The sequence below is a fragment of the Cucurbita pepo genome, chromosome LG17, assembly GCF_002806865.2.
Source record: "Cucurbita pepo subsp. pepo cultivar mu-cu-16 chromosome LG17, ASM280686v2, whole genome shotgun sequence".
NCBI lineage: Eukaryota > Viridiplantae > Streptophyta > Magnoliopsida > Cucurbitales > Cucurbitaceae > Cucurbita > Cucurbita pepo.
Window position 1 is genome coordinate 6,684,799 of NC_036654.1, and position 26,815 is coordinate 6,711,613.

At 36.4% G+C, this 26,815-nt stretch overlaps 3 protein-coding genes and 1 long non-coding RNA gene across 9 annotated transcripts; 2 read left to right on the top strand and 2 right to left on the bottom strand.

Moving 5' to 3' along the window:
• The first annotated feature begins 74 nt into the window (after positions 1-74).
• On the top strand, positions 75-4,694 carry LOC111779291 (pentatricopeptide repeat-containing protein At1g03100, mitochondrial). 3 transcript variants are annotated; one of them, XM_023659410.1, is made up of 3 exons: positions 75-245; positions 949-3,752; positions 4,173-4,694. In XM_023659410.1, exon 2 carries the CDS (start codon positions 1,026-1,028, stop codon positions 3,417-3,419), a length of 2,394 nt encoding a protein of 797 aa, XP_023515178.1. In that variant the 5' UTR covers positions 75-245; positions 949-1,025; the 3' UTR covers positions 3,420-3,752; positions 4,173-4,694. The 3 variants fall into 3 exon arrangements, with proteins under 3 accessions (XP_023515178.1, XP_023515179.1, XP_023515180.1); XM_023659411.1 differs by having other exon boundaries at positions 949-3,740; XM_023659412.1 differs by lacking the exon at positions 75-245 and adding an exon at positions 253-371.
• A 6,125-nt stretch (positions 4,695-10,819) lies between these two features.
• On the bottom strand, positions 10,820-15,214 carry LOC111778193 (type I inositol polyphosphate 5-phosphatase 4-like). 2 transcript variants are annotated; one of them, XM_023657882.1, is made up of 13 exons: positions 14,573-15,214; positions 14,439-14,531; positions 14,258-14,345; positions 13,878-13,946; positions 13,620-13,707; positions 13,421-13,525; positions 12,698-13,316; positions 12,433-12,626; positions 12,208-12,316; positions 11,965-12,113; positions 11,592-11,887; positions 11,436-11,511; positions 10,820-11,237 (listed from the first exon to the last, which is right to left on the bottom strand). In XM_023657882.1, the coding sequence occupies exons 2-11, from the start codon at positions 14,466-14,468 to the stop codon at positions 11,662-11,664; spliced, it is 1,677 nt and encodes a 558-aa protein (XP_023513650.1). In that variant the 5' UTR covers positions 14,469-14,531; positions 14,573-15,214; the 3' UTR covers positions 10,820-11,237; positions 11,436-11,511; positions 11,592-11,661. The 2 variants fall into 2 exon arrangements, with proteins under 2 accessions (XP_023513650.1, XP_023513649.1); XM_023657881.1 differs by having other exon boundaries at positions 14,439-15,213.
• Positions 15,215-19,293: 4,079 nt separating this feature from the next.
• LOC111778562 lies at positions 19,294-21,583 on the top strand. 3 transcript variants are annotated; one of them, XR_002812569.1, is made up of 6 exons: positions 19,294-19,450; positions 19,766-19,943; positions 20,620-20,705; positions 20,811-21,221; positions 21,317-21,392; positions 21,459-21,583. It is a non-coding gene; the product is annotated as an uncharacterized LOC111778562 (long non-coding RNA). The 3 variants fall into 3 exon arrangements; XR_002812568.1 differs by having other exon boundaries at positions 20,620-21,221; XR_002812570.1 differs by having other exon boundaries at positions 19,766-19,913; positions 20,620-21,221.
• On the bottom strand, positions 21,133-24,997 carry LOC111778561 (serine/threonine-protein kinase HT1-like). The gene is made up of 6 exons (XM_023658465.1): positions 24,004-24,997; positions 23,019-23,140; positions 22,091-22,299; positions 21,833-22,007; positions 21,619-21,753; positions 21,133-21,546 (listed from the first exon to the last, which is right to left on the bottom strand). Exons 1-6 carry the CDS (start codon positions 24,365-24,367, stop codon positions 21,340-21,342), a joined length of 1,212 nt encoding a protein of 403 aa, XP_023514233.1. The 5' UTR covers positions 24,368-24,997; the 3' UTR covers positions 21,133-21,339.
• Positions 24,998-26,815: the final 1,818 nt, after the last annotated feature.

Below are 26,815 nucleotides of genomic sequence, written 5' to 3' on the forward strand. Positions count from 1 at the left end.
AAAATGGAATAACCATCTTAAAATTGGAGAAAAATGTGAAATTTTTATAAAAATGTAATGAAATTTTACCCAAGTAAGAATAGGGTTGTCTTCTTCAAGGCTTCAACAGGCGAAGCTTCAAAAGCTTAATAACAGTACGGCTGTAGGCTGCAGGCTGCAACAGAGGCTCAATCGGGAGCTCGTCAAAGGCTTGTCGAAGTAGAACAAGCAGCCATTATTTTGCTTAGCTTCCTATTTTTCCCCCTGTAAGTATGGTTTTAGCGCCCTCTCCAATTTTCTTTCATGTCGACCGCCTCTCTTAGAATGGTCGATGCTGGAATCCGCCTTCATCTGCTTTGATTTTGGACCTCATTGACGCGTTATTTACATAGGTTCATGATTATATTTCAGAATATTAGGCCTTCTTTTTATGTATCTCTTAATTTGTGTAACATTCTGGTTGATGCATATGAATTTTGGTTTGTTAGTGGAGCGATGAATCGCGAGACTCAGTCACTGCTTTTCGGGTTTTGGCTTTACACTTGCAATACAAAATTTTCGGGTTTTTACACGGTGTTATGATTCGGCTTAGTTTAGTTTTGTATTTGTTTGAAGTTTGAACTCACTTATGTGAAAAAGAAAAAGAGTTTAAACTATTTTTCTTACTTCTCTCGTAATCGCAGTCTATTTTTCTTCCTGCTATCTGACAAGAATTTCCATTTTTCTTATGAAAATGAAACTTGTATTAACTTTTAAGAGTTTAAACTATTGAACCGCTGCTTTGAGATTGAAGAAAACTTGATACGAAGTGTATTTTGATAGTAATGTTATTATGACAAAATAGGAACAAAAAGTGCTTAATTTGTAGTTATCATACTCATTTGCAAATTATAATAAAATGGTCTGTTCTTGTTCTGGACTTTTACTTCCAAGCATTGATGTACTTAGTCTTGCTCTTGCACGCCGCAGATGGGAAGAATTGATGCAAATGTCGGTAAACCTATCTGTTGCAAAGTCTAACCAATGTTGGTACATTTGAACTTTGGATGATGTATTGGCTCCGTGGTTGGAACTGTAAGATGTCGCATCTGATCGTGAAGTCGAGTTGCAGGGCTGCTGTGTATTCGCCTTCTGCTTTGTACCTCCTATTTCATGGCTCTATTCACAAAATCTTTGGGGTCTGTGAATGCTCACTCAATTCAAATTGCCAGTCTTTGAGAGCATTTGTTTCATCACCATCAAGCTCAAATGTAGAACCCATTGTGCTAGGTCTTAGGAGTAGATGCATCTTTGACATCAAGTTGCTATCTACAATGTCTGAAAGAATTTTGGTTCAGGCTCGAGATCCTGCAAAACTAAGTATGGACATACAAACTGCTATTGAAGAGCATAGATTGAACGATACGTGGAAGTTGTACCAACAGCATATGCAGATGGAAGGGTTTCCTAGAAAATCTGTTGTTAATAACATATTAACAGGTTTTGCAGAAAGTCTTGATATTCAATGGCTTGAGAAGGCCTATGATTTGGTAGAACAGGCATTTACAGAAGGGAAACAGAACTTGTTAGAGAAGGACACTCTAATCTATTTGTCTTTTAGTCTTGCGAAATCGGGGCTACCAATTCCAGCATCCACTATCCTAAGAAAGTTGATAAAAATAGAACAATTTTTCTCTGTTGCTGTTTGGTCTGCAATATTGGCTCACATGTCTCAGACTGGTCCTGGGGCTTACCTTGCTGCAGAATTGGTTCTTGAAATAGGTTACTTGTTTCAAGATGGCAGGGTGGATCCACGTAAAAAATGTAATGCCCCTTTGATCGCTATGAAGCCTAGTTCTACTGCCTTTAACATTGCTCTGGCGGGTTGTGTCTTGTTTGGGACAACTAGAAAGGCAGAAGAACTCCTTGATATGATGCCTAGAATTGGTGTCAAAGTAGATACCAACTTATTGATGGTAATGGTTCATATACATGAGAGAAATGGGCGGAGAGAAGAATTAAGGAAATTACAGAGACACATAGATGAAGCCCATAACCTAAGTGATGTTCAATTTCGGCAGTTCTATAGTTGCTTACTAACATGTCATCTGAAATTTGGAGATCTTGAATCTGCCTCTAACATGGTTTTGGACATGCTGAGGAAAGCAAAGACAGCCAAAAATTCGGTTGCTACAGCCACCTTAGCATGTGGAATTGCTGAAAATCACGTAAGACCGTCTTCTGGACAAGGTTCTGAGAGAACTTTTATCTGCCAAAATGATGGATTGAAAGATAAGATATCAAATAGGAAGTCCATTTCTTATGAAGAATTTGTTTTGGACCGAAATTTTCTGAAACTTGATATTGAAGCTAAGGAAATTCTTAGCACCCTGCTTATGAAGCTGCAGTGGCAAGTTGAATTAGTTACAACGGAACGTGGTATTCTCCAGCCAACTGAAGCTATTCTTGTGAAATTAGTTAGGGCTTTTCTGGAAGCTGGTAAGATCAAGGATTTAGCTCAGTTTCTTATCAAGGCAGAGAAGGAAGAAGCACCAGTGTCTAATGATGATTCAGTGTTAGTTCATGTCATTAATGCGTGCATTTCACTTGGGTGGTTGGACCAAGCACACGACCTTCTTGATGAGATGCATCTAGCTGGTGCTAGAACTAGTTCATCGGTATATGGTTCTCTCTTAAAGGCTTATTGCAAAACTAATCGAACTGGTGAGGTTGCATGTCTTTTGCGAGACGCTCGCAAGGCTGGCATACAGCTTGACTCAAGCTGTTATGATGCACTGATCAATTCTAGAGTACTTCAGAATGACAACAAGGGGGCACTCAGACTGTTTCAGGAGATGAAAGAAGCTAAAATACCAAGATCTGGGCATAAAGAATTTAAAAGATTAGTTGAGAGTAGTGCGGAGAATGGTGAAGCTGGATTGATGGCAAAACTTTTACAGGAAATAAAAGATGGGCAAAGAGTGGATTATGGACTTCATGATTGGAACAACGTTATACATTTCTTCTGTAAGAAGAGGCTAATGCAAGATGCTGAGAAGGCTCTGAAGAGAATGAGAAGCCTTGGACATTGTCCAAATGCTCAGACCTTCCATTCTATGGTAACTGGATATGCTGCCATTGGTGGAAAATATATAGAAGTAACAGAATTGTGGGGGGAGATGAAAAGTATTGCATCAGCTTCATTCTTGAAGTTTGATCAAGAACTCCTTGATTCTGTTCTCTATACATTTGTGAGGGGTGGATTTTTTGCTCGAGCAAATGAAGTTGTAGAGATGATGGAGAAAGATAATATGTTCATTGACAAGTACAAATATAGAACCCTGTTCTTGAAGTACCATAAAACACTATACAAGGGCAAGGCTTCCAAGATCCAAACAGAAGCCCAACTGAGGAAAAGAGAGTCAGCCTTGGCTTTTAAGAAATGGGTTGGTTTGTATTGATTTGCTTAAAAATGTGTATCCAGTCAAATGCCCATGCATCGTCGGTCCTCAAGTTTTTTAGTCCAATACTGATGGACATGCACTCAACAATCTCTTGTTGATGTCATTCAACTCCACCACATGATTGGATTGATTTTCTCAGCTATATTGATGTATCTATCTCCAAGAAGCTGATTGCATTAATAAAAAAGCTCTGAAGACATCAAATGTGGAGGTGGTAGGGCAAGATTCTGACTTTGGAGTTGCTGGAGAACAAGTAGCATTGCAAGGAACCGATCATCAAAGTCATTGATGAATGTTACTGGTGTAAGAAAGAAGATTGTATGGACTATGGTTTGCATCTCCAATTCTCTTCCCCTTTTTCCCATTTTCATTTTCTCTGTGATCTACCTGCTCATTGCGGTGATGACGTTTGACCACAGTTTTATATTTATTTATAAGGAAATAACTGATCGGTTCGATCGTGAAGTCAATTTTTTAACCAAGTTCTATTTGAAAAAAACTCACTAGAACTAACTCGGTTTCTATATTTTGATTTATGTTTTGTGAACTTCAGAGGTTCTTATAATCCTACTTGTTAATTACGTATTCTAATCAGAGTAGAGTTAATTACAGTAAAAGTATTGCTTATTGTGCTATTGTTGTCTTTCAGTTTCTGCATGTGGTGATTATGTTTCGACATTTACTGTACTGTACTACTAATTTATTCCTTGATACAAAAATGATAAACACTACTTTGGTGGCATCATGCAGTATTTGAACTTTGGAGGCTCTCTTTGCTGCCCCTCGACAAGATGATCAAGCGGGAAAGCTCAGAGTCGAGAGAAATGAGTATTCCTCCATCAGCCGCAATGTTAGAATCAAATCTATGAGCATTGTTTGACTATTGCTTCTCCATGGTGATTAAGAAGACTGTGACAAGGTACTGATTTGCAGTTTTTTCAGTCATCTACTATTACGTGTGCAGCTACTTACACCGAGATTCTAGGATGGGCACTTGAAATTGTCATGCAGTTTTGTGAAAAAAATGAGCATTACCTGCTTTTAGATTCTCATGGTTGAGAGCTTCCCATGTTCTGTATTGTGCACATGATTGTTTTAAAATCGTAGCTTTTGTCAAATTGTGATGTGGGATTTAGGGGCAGTTTGAAGAACTTTTTTAATTTTGATTGAATAACATGTAATAGTTAAGATTATTGTTCTGTTGAAATTTTACTTTAGATGCTGTAATATCCTACATAATAGAGATTTTTTCTCTTTGGCCTGTTAGGATTCTTCACTGTATAGGGCTTATCATCATCTGAAAAACTTCTCGCTTCCCCTACTTGTTCAGATTCAAAGACAAATCTTGCAGTATTCTCCTCAACTCTATACGACTCTCCCCTTAAACCTGTTTCATAGAGTTCACTATGGAGAGCCTTTATTAGTGACCTTGTCCAACTTAGGTCTCTATGTTAAACGTGGATCTAGAGTGCATATTGCCTTAACGCTCACCTTAATGGTGTTCATCTTGCTCAGCCTTTCACTTGTAGAGAGTCTATTGGACCTGGACTTGGTCATTCTAATACACATCCGAGCTTCAACTCTTTATCATTACTTTGCATAAGTCATTTTCCATCACTAGCTTGAGGATTGGGGCTTCTTCAGCCAACACTCCACCAGTATATGTTAATCTAGACCTCCTTGTTTTGTTGGGTACCATATGTGGTAACATCTCTCAACTTTTCACGAACGACCCAATGTTTGCCAACTTTATGGCTAACATCAGGTCATCGCTGCAGAAACTGGGCCAACTTCCAGGAAAGTGTTGGAGCATATGTCCACCTGTTAGTTCTTCAAAAACTAGAGGAAATGTTAAAGAAAGAAAACGAATATGAGCAAGGACATTTGGACATAACTACTCCACAAACAACTATATCCATGCAATAGGAACGAATGCCCATATTTAGTTTTAGACTTCGCTTTCAGCAAACGAAGACATGTGTCCCTGTGAGCTTAGGATCAGATGACCCAACCCAACTCCCTTGCAACACAATCCCCACAAATAAAGAAACCTCTAAGTGATCAGTCCAGATATTGGTTAAGTAAAGGCTCAACGACCTTGACAAGTGATACATTTAGAGACCCGGGGGAATGGGCGAGCTATCAACACCTCGATAACGGGACCAATGAATCTCATTGATATCCTCCATGTAGTGTAATTGATTAGCATAATGCTCATCATGCATTGTCTAGTGTTTATGTGTTTAGTTATCTGGGGTTTGGCTTTAACTTAGTTCAATGGGTTCAAAGATAACCATCCAAAACTTCCCTGAATTTAACAAATCATCACCTGATAATCTTCCGTTATTGAGTTCCCTGCTTGAGAGACTTTTGGACCACATTGATGTGGAAGTCCCTTGAGATTATATCAAGCTATTCAAACTAAAAGCATTGAAAAATGAAGAGGATATTCAGATTCAGCCACGTATTAATAAAAATATGGTACGTAGTAGAAGAAGAATTGTTTAGTCATAGTCAGGTTCATTCCTTTCTCGAAAATCTAAAAAACACTTTCAGAGGGCAAAAAAACAAGAAAAGGGAGTGTGACATACAACTTTGGAATCTTAAGGTTGCCTTGCCATAGTCACCATCCCAAGAAAACAAAGAAAAGAAAATCATTGTAAATGAAATGACGAGTGGATTGGACTGAATCACTGAACCAAATCAAGCACCTCCCTCCTTTAGTACTCTTTTACTCCATGCTTAAGCTGGCAAACAAAGACATACAAACAAAACCCCATTGATTTCTTGGCAGTGTTTACGCTTAGAGTGAGGTCATTTATCCCCAAAACCAGACCCCTTTTGTGTTTTGACTCATTATTGGTTGTCTGTCCCCACAGCTCCTCATTTTCTTCTCTCTCTCTCTCTCTCTTTACTCAGCTTCTGACATCCCTTGCTTCACAAGTTAAATCCACTGATATACTGAATGCTGATAACCTCTTGACATGGTTAAACTTAATTACCCACCACCACCACACTGCTTATTTCTGCTATCTACATGGTTTTGCTTATACAGGTTGTTCTTAGTTATACACCACTTTATTTGCATCAGATCTCCACAGCTTTAAAGTTGAGAGAAAAATCAAATGGGGTTTTGGTTTTGAATTCAAAAGATGTGGGGATCTTTTTGCTGTTGTTGTTGTTGCATGAGAGAGAGAGAGAGAGAGAGGGAATAGCATTGATGATGAGTGTGATTGGTGTAATTTTGTAGCGTGCGTTAACAGTGTCAGAATGAGCTGAGCACCAAAGCCAGCATCAGCTCATTTCCATATAGATATACATATTGATATTGCAGTGTCTTCTGTGCGTCTCTTCTGCAGTGTTAAAATGGGCCTTCTTTTTGTCTCTTTTTACTGAACAAAACTTGCAGTAGTGAGTGAATTCATACGTTATGATCATGCATTCCCCAAAAAATGTGCCTGCTGCTTTGAATTTCAGCATATCCAAACCTAACCAATCTCCATTATTGCCAAATTTAATACACATTTGGAGCTGTAAGCACAGTTCAGTGACAGAGTCTTAGTACTCTGCACTGCTCTGTTCTGCTCTGTTCTGCTCTCCTCTGCTCTGTTTGCTCTGTTTCCTCACCTCCCTTAACCATAAAAGACTATTGCTATTTATTGGATATGCAACCCTCTAATTCTATCTTTTTCTCATACCGTTTCTTTTCTTTTCCTCTCATATGTGGGTCCTATCATGTATCTTTGCCCTATATCATACCTAACACTCCTAGGAAACCAAAGGGCTAAATTGTAAATTTGCTAAAACTCTCGAACCAAGATGATTTTATCTCTAGGAATTCAGTTTGACCCATCTCATTGAAAAATAAGACGTCCAGATCTAAACTATCCAAGAACTCTAAAACGACAGAGAATCACTTTAAAAAGATCACTTTAAAAGGAAAGTAAGATTTAAATTACCTTGTTGATCCAGGATGGGGGATGGGGTAAAACAGTAAATTCAGTTAGTTAAATGTTGATATAAAAGCCCCTACTTCTAAAGGTACTTTGTTTGACCCAATGTGTTTGGTTTGGACAAAATGGTATTTTCCATTGTTATTTATTGTTTGTGTTTGGTTTGGACAAAATGGTATTTTCAATTGTTATTTATTGTTTGTGTGGCAGCACTACAAGTACATCACTTTATTATTGCCTAATAATTAACTCAATTAATTCTTAAAATTTATTTTTACCTTTTGAATTTTATTCCCTTCCTATTTTTTTTATATTTTTAAATATTTAATTTTAATTTCTCTATTCTCAATAAAAATGTAAAAGCACTTATTTTTCTTATTACCCCTCATTTAGGAGATAAAAAATCTAACTACTAGTTGGTTAAGTAAGCCATGTTCATGAGTAGCCATCTAACCATCAAAGTTGTTTTACAGGCGACAACGTCTCGTTATGTGAGATCTCACATCGGATGGAGAAGAGAACGAATCATTCAAGTGCGTGGAAACCTCCCCTTACATATACATTTAAGGGACGAAACATTCCTTGTAAAATGTTGAAACCTCTCTTTACGGGTACATTTTAAAACTTTGAAGAAAGCGGGTCTGAACTCTTACACGTTAAATTACTCGACGTGCACGTCTATACAGTGGTATAGTAATTAAAATTGGAACAAATCCAAAAGAAAAGGAGAAAAGAAGGGCAAAGGACAAAGGTGGGTCAAACAAAATGGTGATTTGATGAATAGATAGTTTGAATTTTGGGAACTGAACTTCTTCTTCTTCTTCTTCTTCTTCTTCATCAGAGCTTTTGCAGGCCATTCCCTTCCCTTTGTTTCTTTGCTTCATAAAATGGCAACCAACCCTATCCCCACTTCCATTTTTTGCCTCCACTTTTCTTAAAATATTCTAAAAAGCCGACTCTATCATATCATGTTCACGCTCCACAATAATATGATACTGTCCACTTTGAGCATAAGCTCTCGTAACTTTACTTTCAGCTTCAACGCTCCACAATAATATGATACTGTCCACTTTGAGCATAAGCTCTCGTAACTTTACTTTCAGCTTCCTAAAAGACCTGAAGATGTATTCCTTACTTATAAACTCATGACCATTCCCGAAATTAGCTAATGTAAGACTCTCTCCCAATAATACTCAACGGTTCTTTCATTCTAATTTTCAAATCTTTTCGAGTTTTAACGAACCGAGAAAGAATTTGTTCCAAAACACAAAGTTTAAAAAGAAATTCCAAAAGCTGATGGAAAATTTTGTTTAAGGTGGTAAGAGGGAACAAGATGGGATCTAGTGAGAGAAAAAATGAGAGAGAAAGAGAGACAAGATCTATTAAGAACACTACAAAAGCTGAGGAACACTGAGAATNGTTTTTTTTTTTTTTTTTTTAATCTTTTTTTTTTTAAATAACAAAGCTGAAAATCCCTTGAGATTTGTGTTCCTTTTCTTTTCATTCTTCTTCTTTTACTAATAATAATAACATTATTTATTTTATTCCATCAAATCCCACAAGATTTTATCAATATTTCATATTATTTTAAAATAATACACGGCGGGAACGAGTAAAATCTTAAAAATAAGATAAATAAACGAATAAAGGATTCTAGAAGGGATTATTCATCTTATTTTTCTTGTTCGTGTGTCGAAATAATAAAATAATTAATAATTCTTGATCTCGTTCGTCAAAAATCCTTATTCTTGGTTTTAAATTTTTCCGATTTATCAAAACCGTTTTTTTAATTTATTACATAAAGTAGTCGAACGAATTCAATGAATTTATAAATTATATTTTATAGACATATATATTATTTTAAGAAATAATTATAAAAAAAAAACAATAATTATGAGGTGATTTATAACTATTTTTTTTTTTTTTTGAAGTTTGGATGAGTTCATTGTAAGTAATCATCATTATTAACATTATCCAAATAACACTTTTTACTTTAATTCTTTCCAACAAATCAACCTTTAACACATGCTTCTTCTTTTAAAGAACATTGCCTTTTTCCTCTCTTTTTTTTTTAAACCCGACTCTTATTTCGGTTTAATATTATAAATTTACGTGTCTCTAATCTTCTGGTCAATGTTATTACGTTTTAAATTTTCCATTTTTCACGTGATGGCTCCAACATTCCTTTACGTCCCGTGCAACAATTATCCAATAAAGAATTGTTCGAAAGTGTACTTAAGGGTTTCCTTAGTTATCTTATCATCATAATCTCTTTTAAGATCGAGTCACGATTCATTCATGTACCAGTTTTTTACTCGACTGTTACATTATTATAAATAATTATAATATTTCTTTTAAATAAAAAATAAAAAAAAGTTCATTTTTTGAGTTTGAAATGAATTTGGATGGATGCTGACGTGGAAATAATTAAAAATATTATTAAACTAGCTGGTCCAATATTTATTATATTCCGTTGAAAATAGAGAAAGGCAAAAATAAATTATTATTATAAACATTAATTTTATTATTATTATTATTTATTTATTTATTTATTTATTTATTTGACGGTGTTGGTCGGTCTGTTTTAGATTTTTTTAACGGTCAACCGACCGTGAAAACATAACCCATCTCGAGGAATACGACTTTTTCAAACATTTTTTTTTAAGGAAATATTATTTATTTTTAAAAAAAATATTACCTCTATTTCTATAATCTTAATTAAAAAAAATGAAAAGAAATAATGTGTGATTTAATTAATATATATATATATATATTATTTTTTTTTTTTTAAATTTCGATTGTAATTAAATTACTAAATAACCTTTTTAAGTGGGCCCGACAGAATCCCAATACATTTGGTGGAATAAAGCCATTAACTTTANAAAAAAAAAAAAAAAAAAAAAAAAAAAAAAAAAAAAAGACAAAGTTTTACCTTTTCCACCCTTAGATTGGATTGGATTATGCCTTTATATTTAGAATTGAAAAGTTTATCCAAGGACAGAATCGTCTATTTCGAGCGAATCAAATAGAAAGCAGACATTTGTATTGAATCTAAGTTCGAGTTGAAGGGATGAATTCGAGCTCAGCAGACCCGAGCTTAACAATTTTAACTTGATTTGAAAAGTAATAATAATATGATGTGAGATCTCACGTTTGTTGGAGAGGAGAACGAAACATTCATTATAAGGAAGTAGAAACCTCCCCCTAATAGATACGTTTTAAAACTGTAAGGCTCACGACGATACATAACAGACAAAAGCAAACAATATTCATTAACAGTGAGCTTGGACTATTACAAATGGCATTAGAGCCAAGCACCGAGTGGTGTGCTAGCGAGGACGCTGGGCCCAAGGGGGTGGATTGTGATATTAACAAAACATTCCTTATAAGGAGTGTAGAAACCTCTCCGAGTATAGGAATTTTAAAATTACGAGGCCGACAATAACAAGTCAAAACAGACCATATCTGCTAATAGTCATCTTGAACGGTTACACGATCGAAAATTTGAACCTAAATTCTCTTAAAACGTGCCTATGTTTTTTGTTTTGCTTTTATTTCCCAAAAATCTCTGAAAAGAATCATCCCCAAAAACTAAAATACATTAAAAATCCTAAACATTTGAACCCAAAACCCTAAAAAATGATACTTATTTGTCCAACATATCAGTTTGAATCTTAACTGATGAAAAAAATTTGCAGGGTGTAGGTACCACCACCACCGCCGCCGCCGCCGCCGCCGCCACCACCTGCACAGTGACAAGCTCATAATGGACCTTCTTCTTCTTCATCTTCCAGGCTTTCAGAAGGCCGCCATGGTTGTGTAAAAACAACCAACTTTTTCTTGTTCTTTTTCTTGTTCTAGCCTGCAACATTGTTTTTGAAACAAGACAACCTTTTCAGCTGTGGGTTTCATATAAATGCTTGGTTCTTGTGTTCTGTTTTCTATGGCCACTCGAACCGAGTAGATCGAAAACAAACACAGATGTTATTCAGCATTCCCAAAACTAATTGCTCTAGATTTTCACAGAAGTCACAGAACTATGTAGAGACAATGGGATTACCTTAATTGAGAGGGCAAGTTTTAGTAGGATTTGTGAGGAAGTCGATACGACACGACGATCGAACGATGAACGAGCCCTGATAATAGCATCAATGGAAGTATGGTAAGTTTGTTATATATATATATATATAGATGAACTTGGGATTTGGCTGATTACCTTCTTGTAGAGTAAGTGATTTGATCACAAGTTGTTGGCTTAGAAAAGGTTGGAGTGGCAAGAATATCCCTCAGTAGAAGTTCATTTCAGGATGTCTATACATACACGGCAACAGCTCTTCGACTTCGACGCGGGAACTCGAATAGCTCATACTTTTCTTGATTCGGCTATGGTTTATAGATTCGACTTCAGCTAAGAATATGCTGTAAACAGGTCGATGATCTGAAAATCTCGATTCTCCACGTACATACGACAGTTGATGAAGGCCTCTTCCGTACCATAGTATGCGATCGCACCTTCATATATAATAACCGAAGTTAGAATCAACTTTTTCTCGACAATGGTATGATATGTATATATAATGTTGTTTTACCAAGCCGGAGTTCTTCTCTTCTCCTTTGGGTGCCTCATCTCTCCTGCATATCGGTCGGAATTATTCGAATACTTGTACGTGGGAGGAAAGTATATTTTTCCTTCATTCCATCCTTCGAAGATATGGCCCCGTCTCTGCTCGAGTCGTAACTGGAAAAACAGATTGTTTCAAGCTTAGATAAACTGGTCATCATTATAAGTAAGAACATGACATTTGATGGATTAAGGTTTGTAGCAAGCATGCCTGATCATTCTCTAACAATGCCTTCCAGTTTTGCATCTCGACAAGAGCCTTTGCTGATCGATACGACAATGCAATCCGATAATTCAAGTCCCCGAGCCAAATAATTCGACTGAGACAGGACAATCACAATGACAGATTTTTAGAGAAAGCTAAAAACGTTGAACCAACAGCCAAAGTTCATGCATTGTAACAATAGTTTGTTTGCTAAATGATCGGTATTCTTACTCGTGCTCTAAGATCGTCTGAGGAGAGTTCTCGTCCCCCATGCCGTGAACTCGGGGAAACCGTGTTTTTCTGAGAATCTCCATGACGTCGGAGTTTCTCCGAAGTTCATCCCCCTCCTTCTGGCCAGAGGTTAGATGAGTACAGATGAAGCAAAAACTTGTTTGATGTAAAGACATGCTTATTGAAATTGATCCCTGCAAATCCATAAAGAGTTAGATTACTGTTTACTTCCTTCAGTTTGAATAAGAACTTAAGAACTTATTACCTTATTCCCAAGATAACCCATCAATCCTCTACCAACACAAGATACTTTCATGTTTCGAATGTCGTCTCGGAGATCGTTCCTCACCCAAACAGTTAAAAAGATCCCAACCATTTGTTTGCTCGCAACTAAACAGTACCTCGAGTGACCGGATTGTCGATTATCTCTATCCTCCATGGGAAGAAAACCATTATAAGAGAAAGGTGAATAATGTGAGGCAATGGGTGAATCTCCATTCTCATCATCTGAGGAACCCCATCTGTAACTTGGCTCATGATGATCACTCGGTTGATGTCCAAACATAACTCGATCACACACACTAAACCGTCGATCGAGTCGTGGTTGTGGCATGGATATGTCATTGTCCATTCTCATGCTACGGCTCAGTGATTGAAATGATCTTCGATGGAAGAACGACGAAGCCTTCTGCCTTGTCGATCCTTCGAAATCTGCGTCCAATTCGACAACCGGATCGGGAATAGGAGAAGGCGTGTAACACGTCCCACTAGTGCCGGGAAGACTGTTGAGAGTCTTCCTAATTAGAGCTAGCCATTTCTTTGCTGGACCATTGTCTTCAGTCCCCAAAACATTACCAGCATTCAAAGGAACAATTTCTTGAAACCTACAAAGTAAGCAACATTAAGAATCTCCTTTAATGAACCCTTTTGTAATAAGAACAGCAAGAGAAAGAGCATAGATATCAGCATATTAGATTTGAGTATCTACCCAAGAACATAGATATCAGCTGGAGGGGAAGCATGAAGCCAATCTTCAAGATTCAAACAGTTAGGAGGGGACTTTCCAGCAACATTCCAAGTAGAAACAAAAACCCTGTCCAGACAAAACAGATAAAGCTAAGGAGACAACAAATCCAACAAAAAACAATCAAAAGAACACAACAAAAACAACAGAACAGAACATATACCTGTAGTTTTGCACTTCAGTAACCTGCGTACCATCGAGGTCAATCTTGCCTCGTCGAGTTCGATCCGAATGTCGTTTGTTGGATCTGTCTGGTGGGAAGTAATTTGGGAGATGTTGAAAGGGATTAGTGAAGATAATTGAGGAACAGAAAACGATGAATGATTAAAGCATGTTAGTTTGTTCATTGTTTTGGAGTTTTTAAGGCTGCTGTCTGTGGTCCAAAGGAAAGCAATGGAGAGATATGTCTGAAAAAACCAACCTGTTTTGCTTTTCTTGACAGTGCACGTCTCCCGCTTTGAACAGTTTTTCCGCCACTCTTCATCACCACCTGAAAAAGAAACACCAACAAACAAAAGAATGTTTAAAGCTATGCATTCAAATCCATCCACAATGAAAAACAGAACATAATTTTCATTCTTTTGTTTTTCTCTGTCCCCAACAGGAAACAAACAAAGTATAGATCTCTTGTTGAGCTACAACCAAACAGAAGCCCTCCATTAATGGCCATAAAGAACAAATTCTAAGCTAAATAATGCAAGCAAGCTACAAGAAACGGGGGAAATCCCAGTTTTCTTAGGCTGTTCCTGAGCTAGAAAACGAATTGAGATATCAAAATCATGAAGAAATTTGATCAATCACCTCTATAAGCGATATCATCCGATACAAAATCATCGGATTTGTTCTTCAAGTTGAACCACTTCTTAACCAGTGTTTTAGGCCATGAAAGCTTGAGCAAGAACAGCAGCAGCATATCAGAAATTTACAAAGAACAGAAGAACACAAACACATAAGAACAACATAACACAGCGTTTCTTCTAACCTTGCTTTTCTTTGAGTTCTCATCTCTCATTGTTCCACAAAATTCATATAGACACCAGATTCACAACAGTAACTAGAAGAATCAAAGAGAAAAATGGTGAAGATGATCGATCAAGTAAAAAGAAACGAAAACAAATCATGAAATGGGGAATCCTCTGTTCTATCAAGGGAGCAAGAGAGAGAGAAGAAAAGGGGTGAACAAGGAAAATCTCTATTTCTCGGCATTCTGATTTTCCCAGCTCCCAAACAGGTACACATAACCCAAAAAACCGCCCAGAAAGGGAATCGCCCAAGTGGGGCTTCAAAATTTCCCAATGCTCACACGAATAATGGGGGGAAAACAGAGTCAAAAGAGGCGAAGAAAGGAGATACGAAATAGAAACCCAAATGGGGCAACGATGAAAGGGAAGAATGGGAATCAAATACAGTAGAAATGAAGAAGATGAAGAACAAAATCCAGTTGTGGGTACAGAGTAAAATGAGGAATTTGAAGGCAATAAAGGGAGAAGGGAAGTGTTTTTTAATCGCTCTCTCTAAAGTTCTTGTGCTCAAAATCCAAGGGGAGACTCCATTTGGGGACTTGATGAAGGGCTGTGGATCTAAAGGGTATCCGCCCAACCCAGCATTGCCCCAACCCATCTGACTCACTGTCTCATGAACCCATATCCCTCTCTCTCTCTCTCTCTCTAAAAAGCTGCCCGCGGTCAGGATCTGGGGTTAGTGTAAAACATGCTCATTCTCTGCCCCATAAGACTGAGTATCCTGTAAATCCACCATTCGTCAAAAAACCAAAGGAAGCTGTGGAAAAGAGCAACAGAGCAAGAATAACAAAGAAAAAGCCAATGCCTGCGTTTGTTCCCTTCCCCTGTTTTCTAATTTCTATACTAAAATTTTAAAAAATATATTAAATTATAAATTTAATATTTTTTTTTTTTTTTGCTCTCATGGCTTTTAAAGCAAAAAGACCTAGTACCAACAACAGAGATAGTATTTCACACTTATAAATCGATGAACTTCCACTAAATTAACCAATGTGGGACTCACTCCCAACAATTCTCAACAATTTAATATAAAACTTTGTATTTAAATCTAATATTATGTTCGTGTTTGACCCGGGTCAAATTTAGATTTTTTAAAAAAAGAAACAAAAATTTACCTTTTGACTTCTTACGTGTACAAAATCTTTCCAATAAATTTTTTATTAATGCACAATTCTTTTACTCCTAGTTCATAAAAATAGATATTTTTGAAGTTTTGTGACCGAAAAAAAGTAATTTTTATTTATTTATTTACTGGTAGGAGTCGAAGAAATATAGCTCTTTTAAAACAAAAACATTTTGTTTTCACTTTTTGAATAAAACACAATGCCACGTCTTGTAAGTCGCAATTCACTTTAGGACATGTGGGCTCAAATCTAAGACTCATGTCGAGCTGAGCCAATGCAATGAGTCCTAATTCGAGGGTCGTTGTTTTTTAACGATTAAAAAAGAGAACCCATATGGGTAAAAGTGAAGTTTGTTGTTTGTTTAGAATAAATTGTTAACATAGATGTAGGATCTTGTTTAGGGCACTAATTAGGGTACCCTACCCTTAACCCTTCACACTCCCCCACAAATGCTTCCTTCTAGGGGGGTTTTTCATATTATAATATAGTTTGAAGTATTCAAGTGGGGTATAATAAAACTATATAAAATTTTATTTTTATGTGTATATAATATGGTTTCTTTTAAAGGCTTGATCTTAATTGACTATTCCAAAAATACACATGCTACATGTGGGAGACTGTGTCTTGGTCTCTAAACTCAATCTTAGCTTTCATATTTCTAGGCTCGTTCGTAATCGATTAGCATGCTTAATTCTTTAATATTATTAAATAAATGGGTTTTCTTTTCTCGGTTGAAATCATTAAAGAATGAAAACTTTATGTCGTTTTAACTAAGGTCACTCTTGAAGATGATCTAAGTCTGTTAGGACAGGTGAATCAGTCGAATATTGAATATATGTTTGTAGTGAAAGAGAAAATGTGAGATCTCACGTCGATTGGAGAGGAGAATGAAGCATTCTTTATAAGAGTGTGAAAACTTCTCTCTAATACGTGTGTTTTAAAACTTTGAGGGAAAGCCTAAGAGGACAATATCTACTAGTGGTGGGCTTAGACGGTTACAAATGGTATCAGAGTTAGACACGGGAAGGTGTGTCAGGAAGGGCTCTGGGCCTCCAAAAGGAGATGGATCGTGAGATTCCATGTTAGTTAGAAAGAAGAACGAAACATTTTATTATAAAGGTGTGGAAACTTAAGGGGAAGCCATAAAGAAAAGTACAAAGATGACAATATTTGAGTAAGACGTATGAGAGTTTAGAAGGACTCGATAGTTAGAAGTCCGACCTTAAGAGCAGCCTGTCGACGTGAATGAAGAATACCATTTTTCTAGTGATTTTTTATTAAAATATATATATATATATATATTATAAAGAAGAGCTACTAAAAAAAAAAACAAAAAAAAAGACATTAAAATTTATGGGAGATTAAGGAAGGCAGTGAACAAAATTAAGGTTGTTGTTCATCCTGTCTCTCCCTCCTATTATTTTGGGAGTTGGAATTTTGTATTCTTTTTGTTCCCTTTTGCTTTTCAGCTTTAATGTCACTTTCACACCCCTTTCATCTCTCCCCCTTCCCATACAGTTTTGACCAACTAAATTACTCGACTCCCTGCAATGGTATGATATTGTTCACTGTGAGCTCATGGCTTTGCTTTGGGCTTCCCCAAAAGGCCTCGTACCAACAGAGTTACTATTCCTCACTTATAAACCCATGACCATTCCCTAAATTAGCCGAAGTGGGACTTCCATCATCCAACAGGTATAAATAGCAACTTTCAATTTTTTTAAGTCTTTTTTAATTATCATATTCTAATCCATATATGATCTCAGTTCATTTATGTACCCCTCTTTTACTCGGGTGTCACATATGAGCCCACCAACTTCCACCTTCATAAAGAACCACGTCTTACGACTAGATTCTTAAAGATCGGATATTTGAAATAAAAAATGCAATTAAAAAAAAAGTTTATTTTATTTTATTTTTTTATTTTTTTTTTGGGTGTTTGTGAATGGGCTTTGCGCTCACGTCCCTTTCATGACCATCAAGCATGGGGATATATTTAGGGTTTTGGTTTTGATGTTGCTTTTCACGTATTCTTCTCTCAAATTCCAATATTTTTTTATTTTATTTTTTTATTATTTTTCCTCAATAAACTTATAACATTTTATCATTTAACCCAATCACTTTTTATCTATATATATATATATAAGTAAGGTAGAGCTCTCTCAAGACGCCACGTGTTAAAACGGATTTAAAATCCATAATTTTATTATTTATACTCAATTATTGAACCTCATTTCATTTACACATTCGGCCCAATGGACCGTACAGCCACCGTACTTATTCCATTTCACCACAGTAAATGCCAGAATTCACACATAAAGGTAAATATTATAAATTTTAATTATAAAATGTTTTTAAAATTTGTAATTTATATTTAATGATTATTTATAAATATTTGTATTGATTGTATTGATGTGAGAGGTTTTACTTGGAGAGGAAATATAATATAAAGTTTTTTTTAATTAATTATTTAATTAGATATATAAAAAAAATGCATTGACCATAGGAATAATAATAATAATAATAATAATAATAATAATAATAATAAAATGTCAATTAAATGTCATAAAAGCTGCATCATCACCCATGTCCCCTATCAAATCAAAACAGGTGTTGTCCTCCTCCTTCATTTAATGCCCATTTATTTACCTTCCTCCATCATTTTTTTAACCCTGGCTATGCTTTTTTACCCTAAGCTTATCTCTTCAAATTTACCTTTTACATTTTACATTTCTTTTTTGTTATATAAAGAAACATATTTTCCTCTCTATTTTTATGCAAAGAGGAGACACAAAGGGGGATGGTTGGATAAAAGGATAAGAGGGGAAATTACGTGGGCCTTTACACGAGTAAGGTCAAAGTCAAATATTATATTCTTCGACCCGTTATTTGTGTTTTTATAAATTTTGTTGTCAAATGTTGGGCATCTTATTAGCTGGTTAAAGTATAATCGTCAGCGTCACAATTTTAAAACGTGTCTTTTAGAGTTACAATGCGGAATCGATACTCATCTAGATACTGTTCTCTTTGAGCTTTTTCTTCTGGGCTCCCCCATTACACGTCTACTAGGGAAATGTTTCCACACCTTTATAAGAAAACATCTTATTAGCCTGTTACATATCATCGTCAGTCTCACGGTTTTAAAACGTGTCTTTCAGAGTTACGCAGTGGAACTGGTACTCATTTAGATATTGTTCTCTTTGGGCTTTCCTTCTAGGCTCCCCCATTACGTGTCTGCTAGAGAGAGGTTTCGACACCCTTTATAAGAAATTTTTTGTTTCCCTCTCCGTTCGATGTTGGATCTCACTGTCCACCCCCTTGAGGTCTAGCGTTCTCGCTAGCACATTGTCCAGTGTTGTAACAGCTCAAGCCCACCGCTAGTAGATATTGTCCGCTTTACGTATCGTCATTAGTCTCACAATTTTAAAACACGTTTACTAGGGAGAGGTCTCCAACCTCTATTCTTAATAGACGGTAAATTCTAAAAAATTTACCGAAAATAAAATGGTATATAATATATATATTTTTTTAATTCAACAATATTTTGAAAGTAGGTTAGGGCAAATGGGCTTATGGTTAAAGGCGAGTTGAAATAGGCCCAATACGAGAAGTATAATATTATTTTTAAAACTTTTTAAATTTTAGATTTATTATTAAAACTATATATTTATTTATTGTTAAAACTTTTTAAATTGGATTTAATTTTTATGAAAAACCCTAAGCCCCTCTGGACCTGTCGGGAAAAGCAGAGCTTCATTTTCTATTTTCCAGATTATTGGAAGCCCGATCTCCCGATCAAAGCACACTCGCCAGCTTCGTGCTTCTGATTTTTGCTCGGAAATTGCTCGGTAATGCTCTCTCTTTCTCCAATCCTTGCTTCTCTGCTACTCATACTATTTCCTGGATTTTGCGTTTCAATTTTAGGAATGTACTCGATTTTGGCAAGTTCTGACGTTGTTTGAGCAAGGAAATCATTGCGTTGTTTGATTTGGAGTTGAGTTGATACGTAGACCTTCAATTGTGTGTCTGATTTGTGATGAATTCATGAATTTTCTCCCGTTTTTTCTTATCTATTGTTATGATAGAGGGGAGTTTGTCATTTTTTTCCTCTTTGGATTCTGGTTGATTGATTTTAAAGGTCTTTATTGGTTAATTTGCTTCAGATTGGAGTTGCTTTGTGATGAAAAAGGCTATGAAATGGAGTGATGAAGAGGACAAGTCGTCATCTATAGAGTCGTCTTAATCACAGTCGGATTCAGACGCTGATGAGGATAGTGGCGAGAATAAAAGCAAACTTTCGAGTTAAAGCTGGTTGGTCCTCTAAAGAAAAAGACACTGGAGGTTATAATTGCTTTCCTGGGAATATTTCTAGTACTCCTCAATTTGACATTTTAATCTTAAAGCTTCATGGAATCCATTTAATCGTTTGTCTCTCTGTTTTGCGTTTTCAGTAAATAAAGCAAACCGTATTATGTCAGAAAGTAACGTAAAAAGTAATCCATGCACTCATACGAGGGTCTTCCCTACATGCTACATTTTGTTTGAAAAGCATATCGTAGCTTTTGGTCTGAGTATATACTCAACTGTTAGCTTGATAGAATATAAGATGGAAGTCATTGGTTATGTCTTACAGTTATGAGTATGTTAAGTTTCCCCGAGTTCATTTACGTTGAATTGATCGGATTAAGCTCGCTTAAACGTATATACAAATGCATAACTTGTTTTGGTTTATTTACTAATATTGAAGAAACTCTCTTCAAATAGAAAGAAGACTTTTGTGTGGCCTTTTGACTAATATGGGAAGAGTTGGGATTTTAAATGTATCTGTGGCCTTTTAAATATTCTCAATCTTTAAGTCTATTGAACATGGAGGGGCTAGTGGCTTGGATGTGAACAAAAGAAAACAACAATTAAATGTAGTTCAATGCGGTGTAGTATTTGCAACATCTCTATATTCTAAATATGATAAAGAAGGCAATTTGCTTCTGTCTCTGTTGATGTTATTACATGTTTACAGGCAAATCTGGAAAGCGGAAGAGCATTGCTGTGGACTTTCATACACTGAAACGCCACGGCTACAAAGGCGGTCCATCAATCTTGTAGGTGCCTATAACAACAGCCCAAGCCCATTGCTAGTAGATATTGTCCGCTTTAGCTTGTTATGTATCGCCGTCAGCCTCACGGTTTTAAAACGCGTTTACTAAGGAGAGATTTTCACACCCTTATAAAGAGTGCTTCGTTCCACTCTCCAACCGATATATGGGGTCTCAGAGTGCCACCCTCAGAAGAGAATGAGAACTAGATTGGCCACGGTCTACTGGTAGGAAGACTCAGGAAAACAGAGACACTGAAGAATCGTGTGAAGAGAGACAGAAAAACAAGAGCTGCATTAGAAAATGGAGAGCAGCTGCTAACCGTGCAAACTCGGGAAGAGAAGAATAATATTTCCTTCTCCCAGAAGGAAAAGAGGAAAAGAGAGCCCGGTCGAGCAAGCAGGGGGAAAGGCTATGTAGAGAAAGAAAAGAGAATGTTGAGGGAATGCAAACCCATGCAATCAGCTGTTCTAACAAAGCATTCACATGAATGCAAATCCATGCAACAAACAAAATATAATTACAGGTTCACATTTCATTATTCAGTATTTGAGACAAGTTCAGACTATAAAACATTGAGAATTGTATTTCGTGAATCAATGAATTCTTCTATAATGGCAGGCATAGTGAATGACGTCGAGAAACTAAGGACCACGAGGCTTGCCGAAGCAGAAACAACGAGATGCCTGGTCTTCAGGTATCATGCCACCTCCCTTGCTTGTATCAATGGCTTCCAACAATTTTACAACCTCATCCATGTCAGGTCGCCTTTCTGGGTTTGCATCCCAACATCTTCTCATGATATTTGCCAACGAACTCGGACAGCATCGAGGGATTTCTGGTCGTAAATTCTGTTGCAAAGAGTGATTATGTTTATAGTGTGAAGAATGAAAAGTCACGACCTTTAAAAGAAATCAACATACCTGCTGCACAACTGCAGATGAGACTTCAGCAAAACTGAGATCTGGGTAAGGCATATCGCAACAATATGTTTCCCACAAACATATACCAAAACTATACACATCACATTTACGATTATAAGGCTTGCCATCAAGGACCTGTAGAAGAAATCTTGTCAAATTACAATTCAAATGAGAATTGGATCTGTTAAGGTCAAGCATTCTATGACTAAGAAACCTCTGGGGCCATGTAACCAAGGGTGCCAGTCTCTCCAGTCATATCCCTTGGGTTCTGTGCTTCGACTCGGGCGACGCCAAAATCAACGATTTTCAGAGTCCTCTGAGCATCTAGCAGCACATTTTCTGTTTTGATATCACGGTGTACAATCTTTTTGGAGTGTAGATAGCTCAAACTGCAAGATCAAAATATGCAAGAGCCTCAAAACTCAAATCCAAAACATCGGCATATTGGAATGATTTGTAAATGTTTACTTACCCTCTAGAAAGATCCAAAACAAGTTGAATTACAACCTTAAGTGCAAGTTTCTTTTTCCTATTTTTTATTAAAAATCCCTTTAGTGTTCCTCCTGGAAGATACTCAACAACAACGCAGCAAGCCCTTGAAGGAAAAGATTGGTTACCATCACTTGATGAGGTTTGTGAAGGGATTTTAAGGTTGTACGTCCCCATTGATGCTCCAAAAAACTGCATGAGAAACGTTATGTTATCATTTGAAGCGAAAATTTCTCTTTATCATTTGAGGGGAAGTTCGGGAGGGAAAACCTAAAGAGGACAATAACTGCCAGTGGTGGCTTGGGCTTTTACAAATGGTATCAAAGCTAGCCATCGGACGATATGCTAGCGAAGAGGCTATACCTCGAAGAGGGGTGAACACCATGCAATGTGCCAGTGAGGACGCTGGGCCCCGAAGGAGGTGGATTGTGAGATTCCACATCAATCGGAGAGGGGAACGAAGCATTCTTTATAAGGGTATGAGAACCTCTCTCTAATAGAGGCGTTTTAAAACCTTAAAGGAAAGTCCGAAAAAAAAAAGCCCAAGAAGACAAAATCCACTAGCGGTGGGCTTGGACTGTTACATAAAATTAATAACACAAGAACTCCAAAGAAGGAAAAAAAGAAAAAAAAATTAAAAATTTTCAGCTGGAGCAACTTGAATGGATTCTTATTCTGAACGTTAGGTTAGAGGTCGAATCATGAAAAATGAAACTTATATGGCGAAGCATCTAAACATTTAGAATAGTGTAAGAATCAAAGGTAAAGAATCACATCCATCTCTGTTAGCATAATCTCTAAGCTGTTCAATGAAAAAGTAGAGAACAGCATGACAATAAGAATGAATGGTTTGATTTGTTTGACATAGTATAATACCATAATCTGCATGTAAACGTCTTCAGAAGTCGTACCTTTGCAACATTGGGATGGTCAAGCTTATGCCAAACAGCAACTTCCTGGCGAAAAGATGTTCGAAGAGCAGCAATTTCAGCGACTGAGGAGACACCGTCCTCCCCCCAATCAAGCACTTTCACTGCAATATTCAGAATATCACCATAAAAGCTATATAAAAAGCAAGAACTCTTGCTATAGTCTTTTATGTGTGGAGCTGAAATTACTTCCAAAATGTTATCAATTCTATTGTTTCTCGATGAGATTTAAGGTAAACTAGAATCTAAACTAGCTACAACATCGGTTGAGGAGAAGAACTAAGCATGATTTATACGGGTGTGGAAACCTTTTCCTAACAAACGCGTTTTAAAAGCCTTGAGAGGAAGCCCCGAAAAGGAAAGCTCAAAGAAAACAATATATATGCTAGCGGTAGGCTTGGGCGGTTACAAATAATATCAAAGTCAGACACTAGACGATGTGCCAACGATAAGGCTAAGCCTCGAGAGGGGTAGACACGAGGCGGTGTGTCAGCAAGAATGCTGAGCTCTGAAGGGGGTGGATTTGGGGGGTCCCAATTGGTTGGAGAAGAGAACGAGTGCTTGCAAGAACGCTAGGCCCTGGAGGGGGTGGATTGTGAGATCTCATATCGGTTGGGGAAGAGAATAAAACATTTTTATAAGGGTGTGGAAACCTCTCTCTAGCATATACGTTTTAAAAAACCTTGAGAGGAAGCCCAAAAGGGGATGTCCAAAGAGGACAATCTCGACTAGCGGTGGGCTTGAGCCGGTATACTAACACCTTCAAAAAGTTGCATATGTGAATATAATACTACCTGCAGGGATGATTTGGCTAATAGGTATATGCAAACAAGAGGAGGGGAAGAAAAAAAAGGCATTATTCACAACTAAATCGAACAAAGATGGACCCTCTTCATCAATTGAGAACTGTTCATATCTAATGTTCATCTACACGGCGAAAAATACACTAAAAAGAGGCTGAAATTACCTGCAACATCATTGCCATCATAATTTCCTCTGTAAATGGTACCAAAAGTTCCATGAGCTTTGACGTATCTGATATCAAGTTTAGACAAGTCAATCTCCCATTCTTCCTTTTTGGCAGGCACTTCCCTGTCCCTCGACCAAGCCCTGCTCAAGTGCTTGTCCAGCTGAATATCCCAATTCTTGAAATCAATCTTATCCGCTCGAAAAACCATATCCTTACTGCTTTTGCTTCCTGTCTCCAATTTTGAACCCACATCCTTCTCTTGGAGATTACTAGACTTACCGGAAACAATGTCCGCCACTTGATTGCCGGAGTTCTTACCCGCCGGAGCATCACTGGCCTCGCCCGCATTTACTAGATCCATGTTTCAATACTTATGGACAGATAGCTTGAAAGTAAAGAGGAAAAAAGAAAACAAAGGAAGTCTAAACCCACTGGGGACTTTTCACAAACACATAGAAGGCATAAAAACCAGACCAAGAAATTTGTTCCAAAAACTTGATGAAGATGAGAAGAAGAAGAAAATCAATGAGTATATATATATATATATATATATATATATATAAGAATCAACTACGGAATTCAAACGCTAAGTAAAATAATTGGGAGCTGGAAGATTAAAATCTCGATAAACTACGAACTGTTCGAGGCAGCCCACGAACCAGAGAGATGAAAACTGCAAAATTTGATCATCATCGATCAGATTCTACAAATTCAGGCGATAAAACAGCCCGGAGAATCCGACCCAGATGAAGAATTGCAAAGAATCGTAAAGAAAACAATGATAATCAGAAGAAACAAAGCAAAAACGTCGAGGGAAGTCAAAACTAATACCGAAAACAAAAGAAACAGAGAGAACAGAGAGACAATAGTGATGAAATGAATTGGTGGAAGAAAAGAAGGGAGCGTGGTGGGTTTTGTGGACAGCAATTTATAGAGGAAAGAATTGGAAAGTACATTGAGAGAATCAGAACAAAAGTAGATTGATGGGGCATCGCAAAATCGATTAAATGGAAAATTAGGGCAAAAAAATGGAGATTTTTATTTATTTATTTAATTAATTATTATTATTTTTTCTGAAAAAGATGAATAATTAATGGAAATTCTTTCAGATTTTTGAATGCCAAAACAAAAGAACAACGAAGAACGAGGCCGTTTGATACGCCACGCTTTGCCTTCAACGGATTTAACTGTATTTGATTTTATTTTGGTTTATTAATTAATTTTGGATGTTTCGTACAAAATTCAGTTTGTTTAGTGAAATTCCGAAAATGACCCTATTGTTATATTCATCTATTATTATTATTATTATTCTTAATGAAATGACTTAATTGTCCTTTTTATTTAAATAATTTGGTTGAATAAGAAATTTTGGTCAATTTCGTTATTTATAAATTAACGATGATGTCACGTATTATTAAATTGGGACCAATTATAAATTGACGTGTAACAAACAAAATGAAAGCTTTAGTCATCGGGTATAAAAGTCAAGTTTGAGATGAGGTTTTTGTTCTTAGACTTGTTTCTTTCAGCTCGTTTGCAATCGTTTTGCGTGATGTGATCTTCGCCTTTCACTATACCATTGCTCGTTCTCCTTTTAACATTTGACCACAATTCTATCGTAGTAATGCTAGCACCATCGATCTTTGCTGCACGAAACCTTTAGAGCAATCGCTGTAACATGGCGTGTAGCATGGGAAACTTCGTTGTTATTGTCTTAGATTTATATCACTGCAGCGTAGCAAGGGGTGCAATGATCTACGTTGTTTCCATCTCGAATTCATATCACTACAGTGTGACTATTGACGTAGTGCTCTTTATCATTGTCATTTCGAGTTAGTATTGTTGTTGCTTGTTTTTCGTGCAAATCGCGAGGAGGTCATCACAAGGGTTGCGTTAAAGTCTCGATTTATCTAGTTTTTGAATGATTTTATGTTCCTCGATGACGCAAAGTGGGTCAGGGGTATAAATGGAATTTGACTAAAAAAAATGGATCCTAAGCATGTTCTTTTTTTTTTTGACAAAATTTGGATTATTCAAGCATAATGCCTCCAAAATTCATATCCTTTTAAATCTTTTACTAACTTTTTCTTTTCTTTTTAGAGAATTTTTTTTTTAAACTTTTCTAGAAGTGTGAATTTGGACCTCAAAATTTGATTCTAAAAAATTATATTTATCCGATTGAATCAGTTATAATTTCACGTCACGTTGAACTTTTATGAAATTTATCCGTTTCGAAGAATTCATTCAATGATTGATCTTGTTCATTTATTTATTAAGGGTTTGATTTATGTGAACGTTATTGGACTTTGGATAATTTTTAAGTTACCTGTCTAAATGAATGCATCGAAAGTCAAATATAAGCTAAAATTGTAACGTTTATCCAAATTTAATAGTCAGATTCCATGAAAAAGAAAATTTTGGGAAACAAATTGACCTACCTACTAAAATTGATTTTTTTTAAATATAAAAAAGGTCTAAAATGCAAACAAATAAACAACACACGTACTACCACTAATAGCAAAGTAACGGCCTAATCCCAGATATTGTCCTTCCAAGCTTCTCCTCAAACTTTAGACTTTTCCAGGCTTCTTCTCAAAATTTTACTATTTGGACTTTTCCTTTCCCGTGTCTCCTCAAAACTTTTAAAATGTCGGGTGGATATTTTTCAGCCTTCTCCTCAAAACTTTTAAAATGTCTCTCTTACCACTAGATATTGTCCTCTTTAGACTTTTCTGTTCAGGTTTCTCCTCGAAATTTTTAAAACGTCTCTTTTCGGAAGAAGTTTTCATACCTATATAAAGAACCCTTA

Excerpts from the sequence above, each read along its gene's own strand:
- LOC111779291 (XM_023659410.1), top strand. The coding sequence starts at position 1,026 with ATGATGTATTGGCTCCGTGGTTGGAACTGTAAGATGTCGCATCTGATC.
- LOC111778193 (XM_023657882.1), bottom strand. The coding sequence starts at position 14,468 with ATGAGAGATGAGAACTCAAAGAAAAGCAAG. Across the intron at positions 13,708-13,877 it reads TGTCAAGAAAAGCAAAACAG|ACAGATCCAACAAACGACAT; the intron begins GTTGGTTTTTTC and ends ACTTCCCACCAG. Across the intron at positions 12,627-12,697 it reads TGGGTTATCTTGGGAATAAG|GGATCAATTTCAATAAGCAT; the intron begins GTAATAAGTTCT and ends ATGGATTTGCAG.
- LOC111778561 (XM_023658465.1), bottom strand. The coding sequence starts at position 24,367 with ATGGATCTAGTAAATGCGGGCGAGGCCAGTGATGCTCCGGCGGGTAAG. Across the intron at positions 22,008-22,090 it reads GTTTTGGATCTTTCTAGAGG|TTTGAGCTATCTACACTCCA; the intron begins GTAAGTAAACAT and ends TTGATCTTGCAG. Across the intron at positions 21,547-21,618 it reads CATCTGCAGTTGTGCAGCAG|AATTTACGACCAGAAATCCC; the intron begins GTATGTTGATTT and ends TCTTTGCAACAG.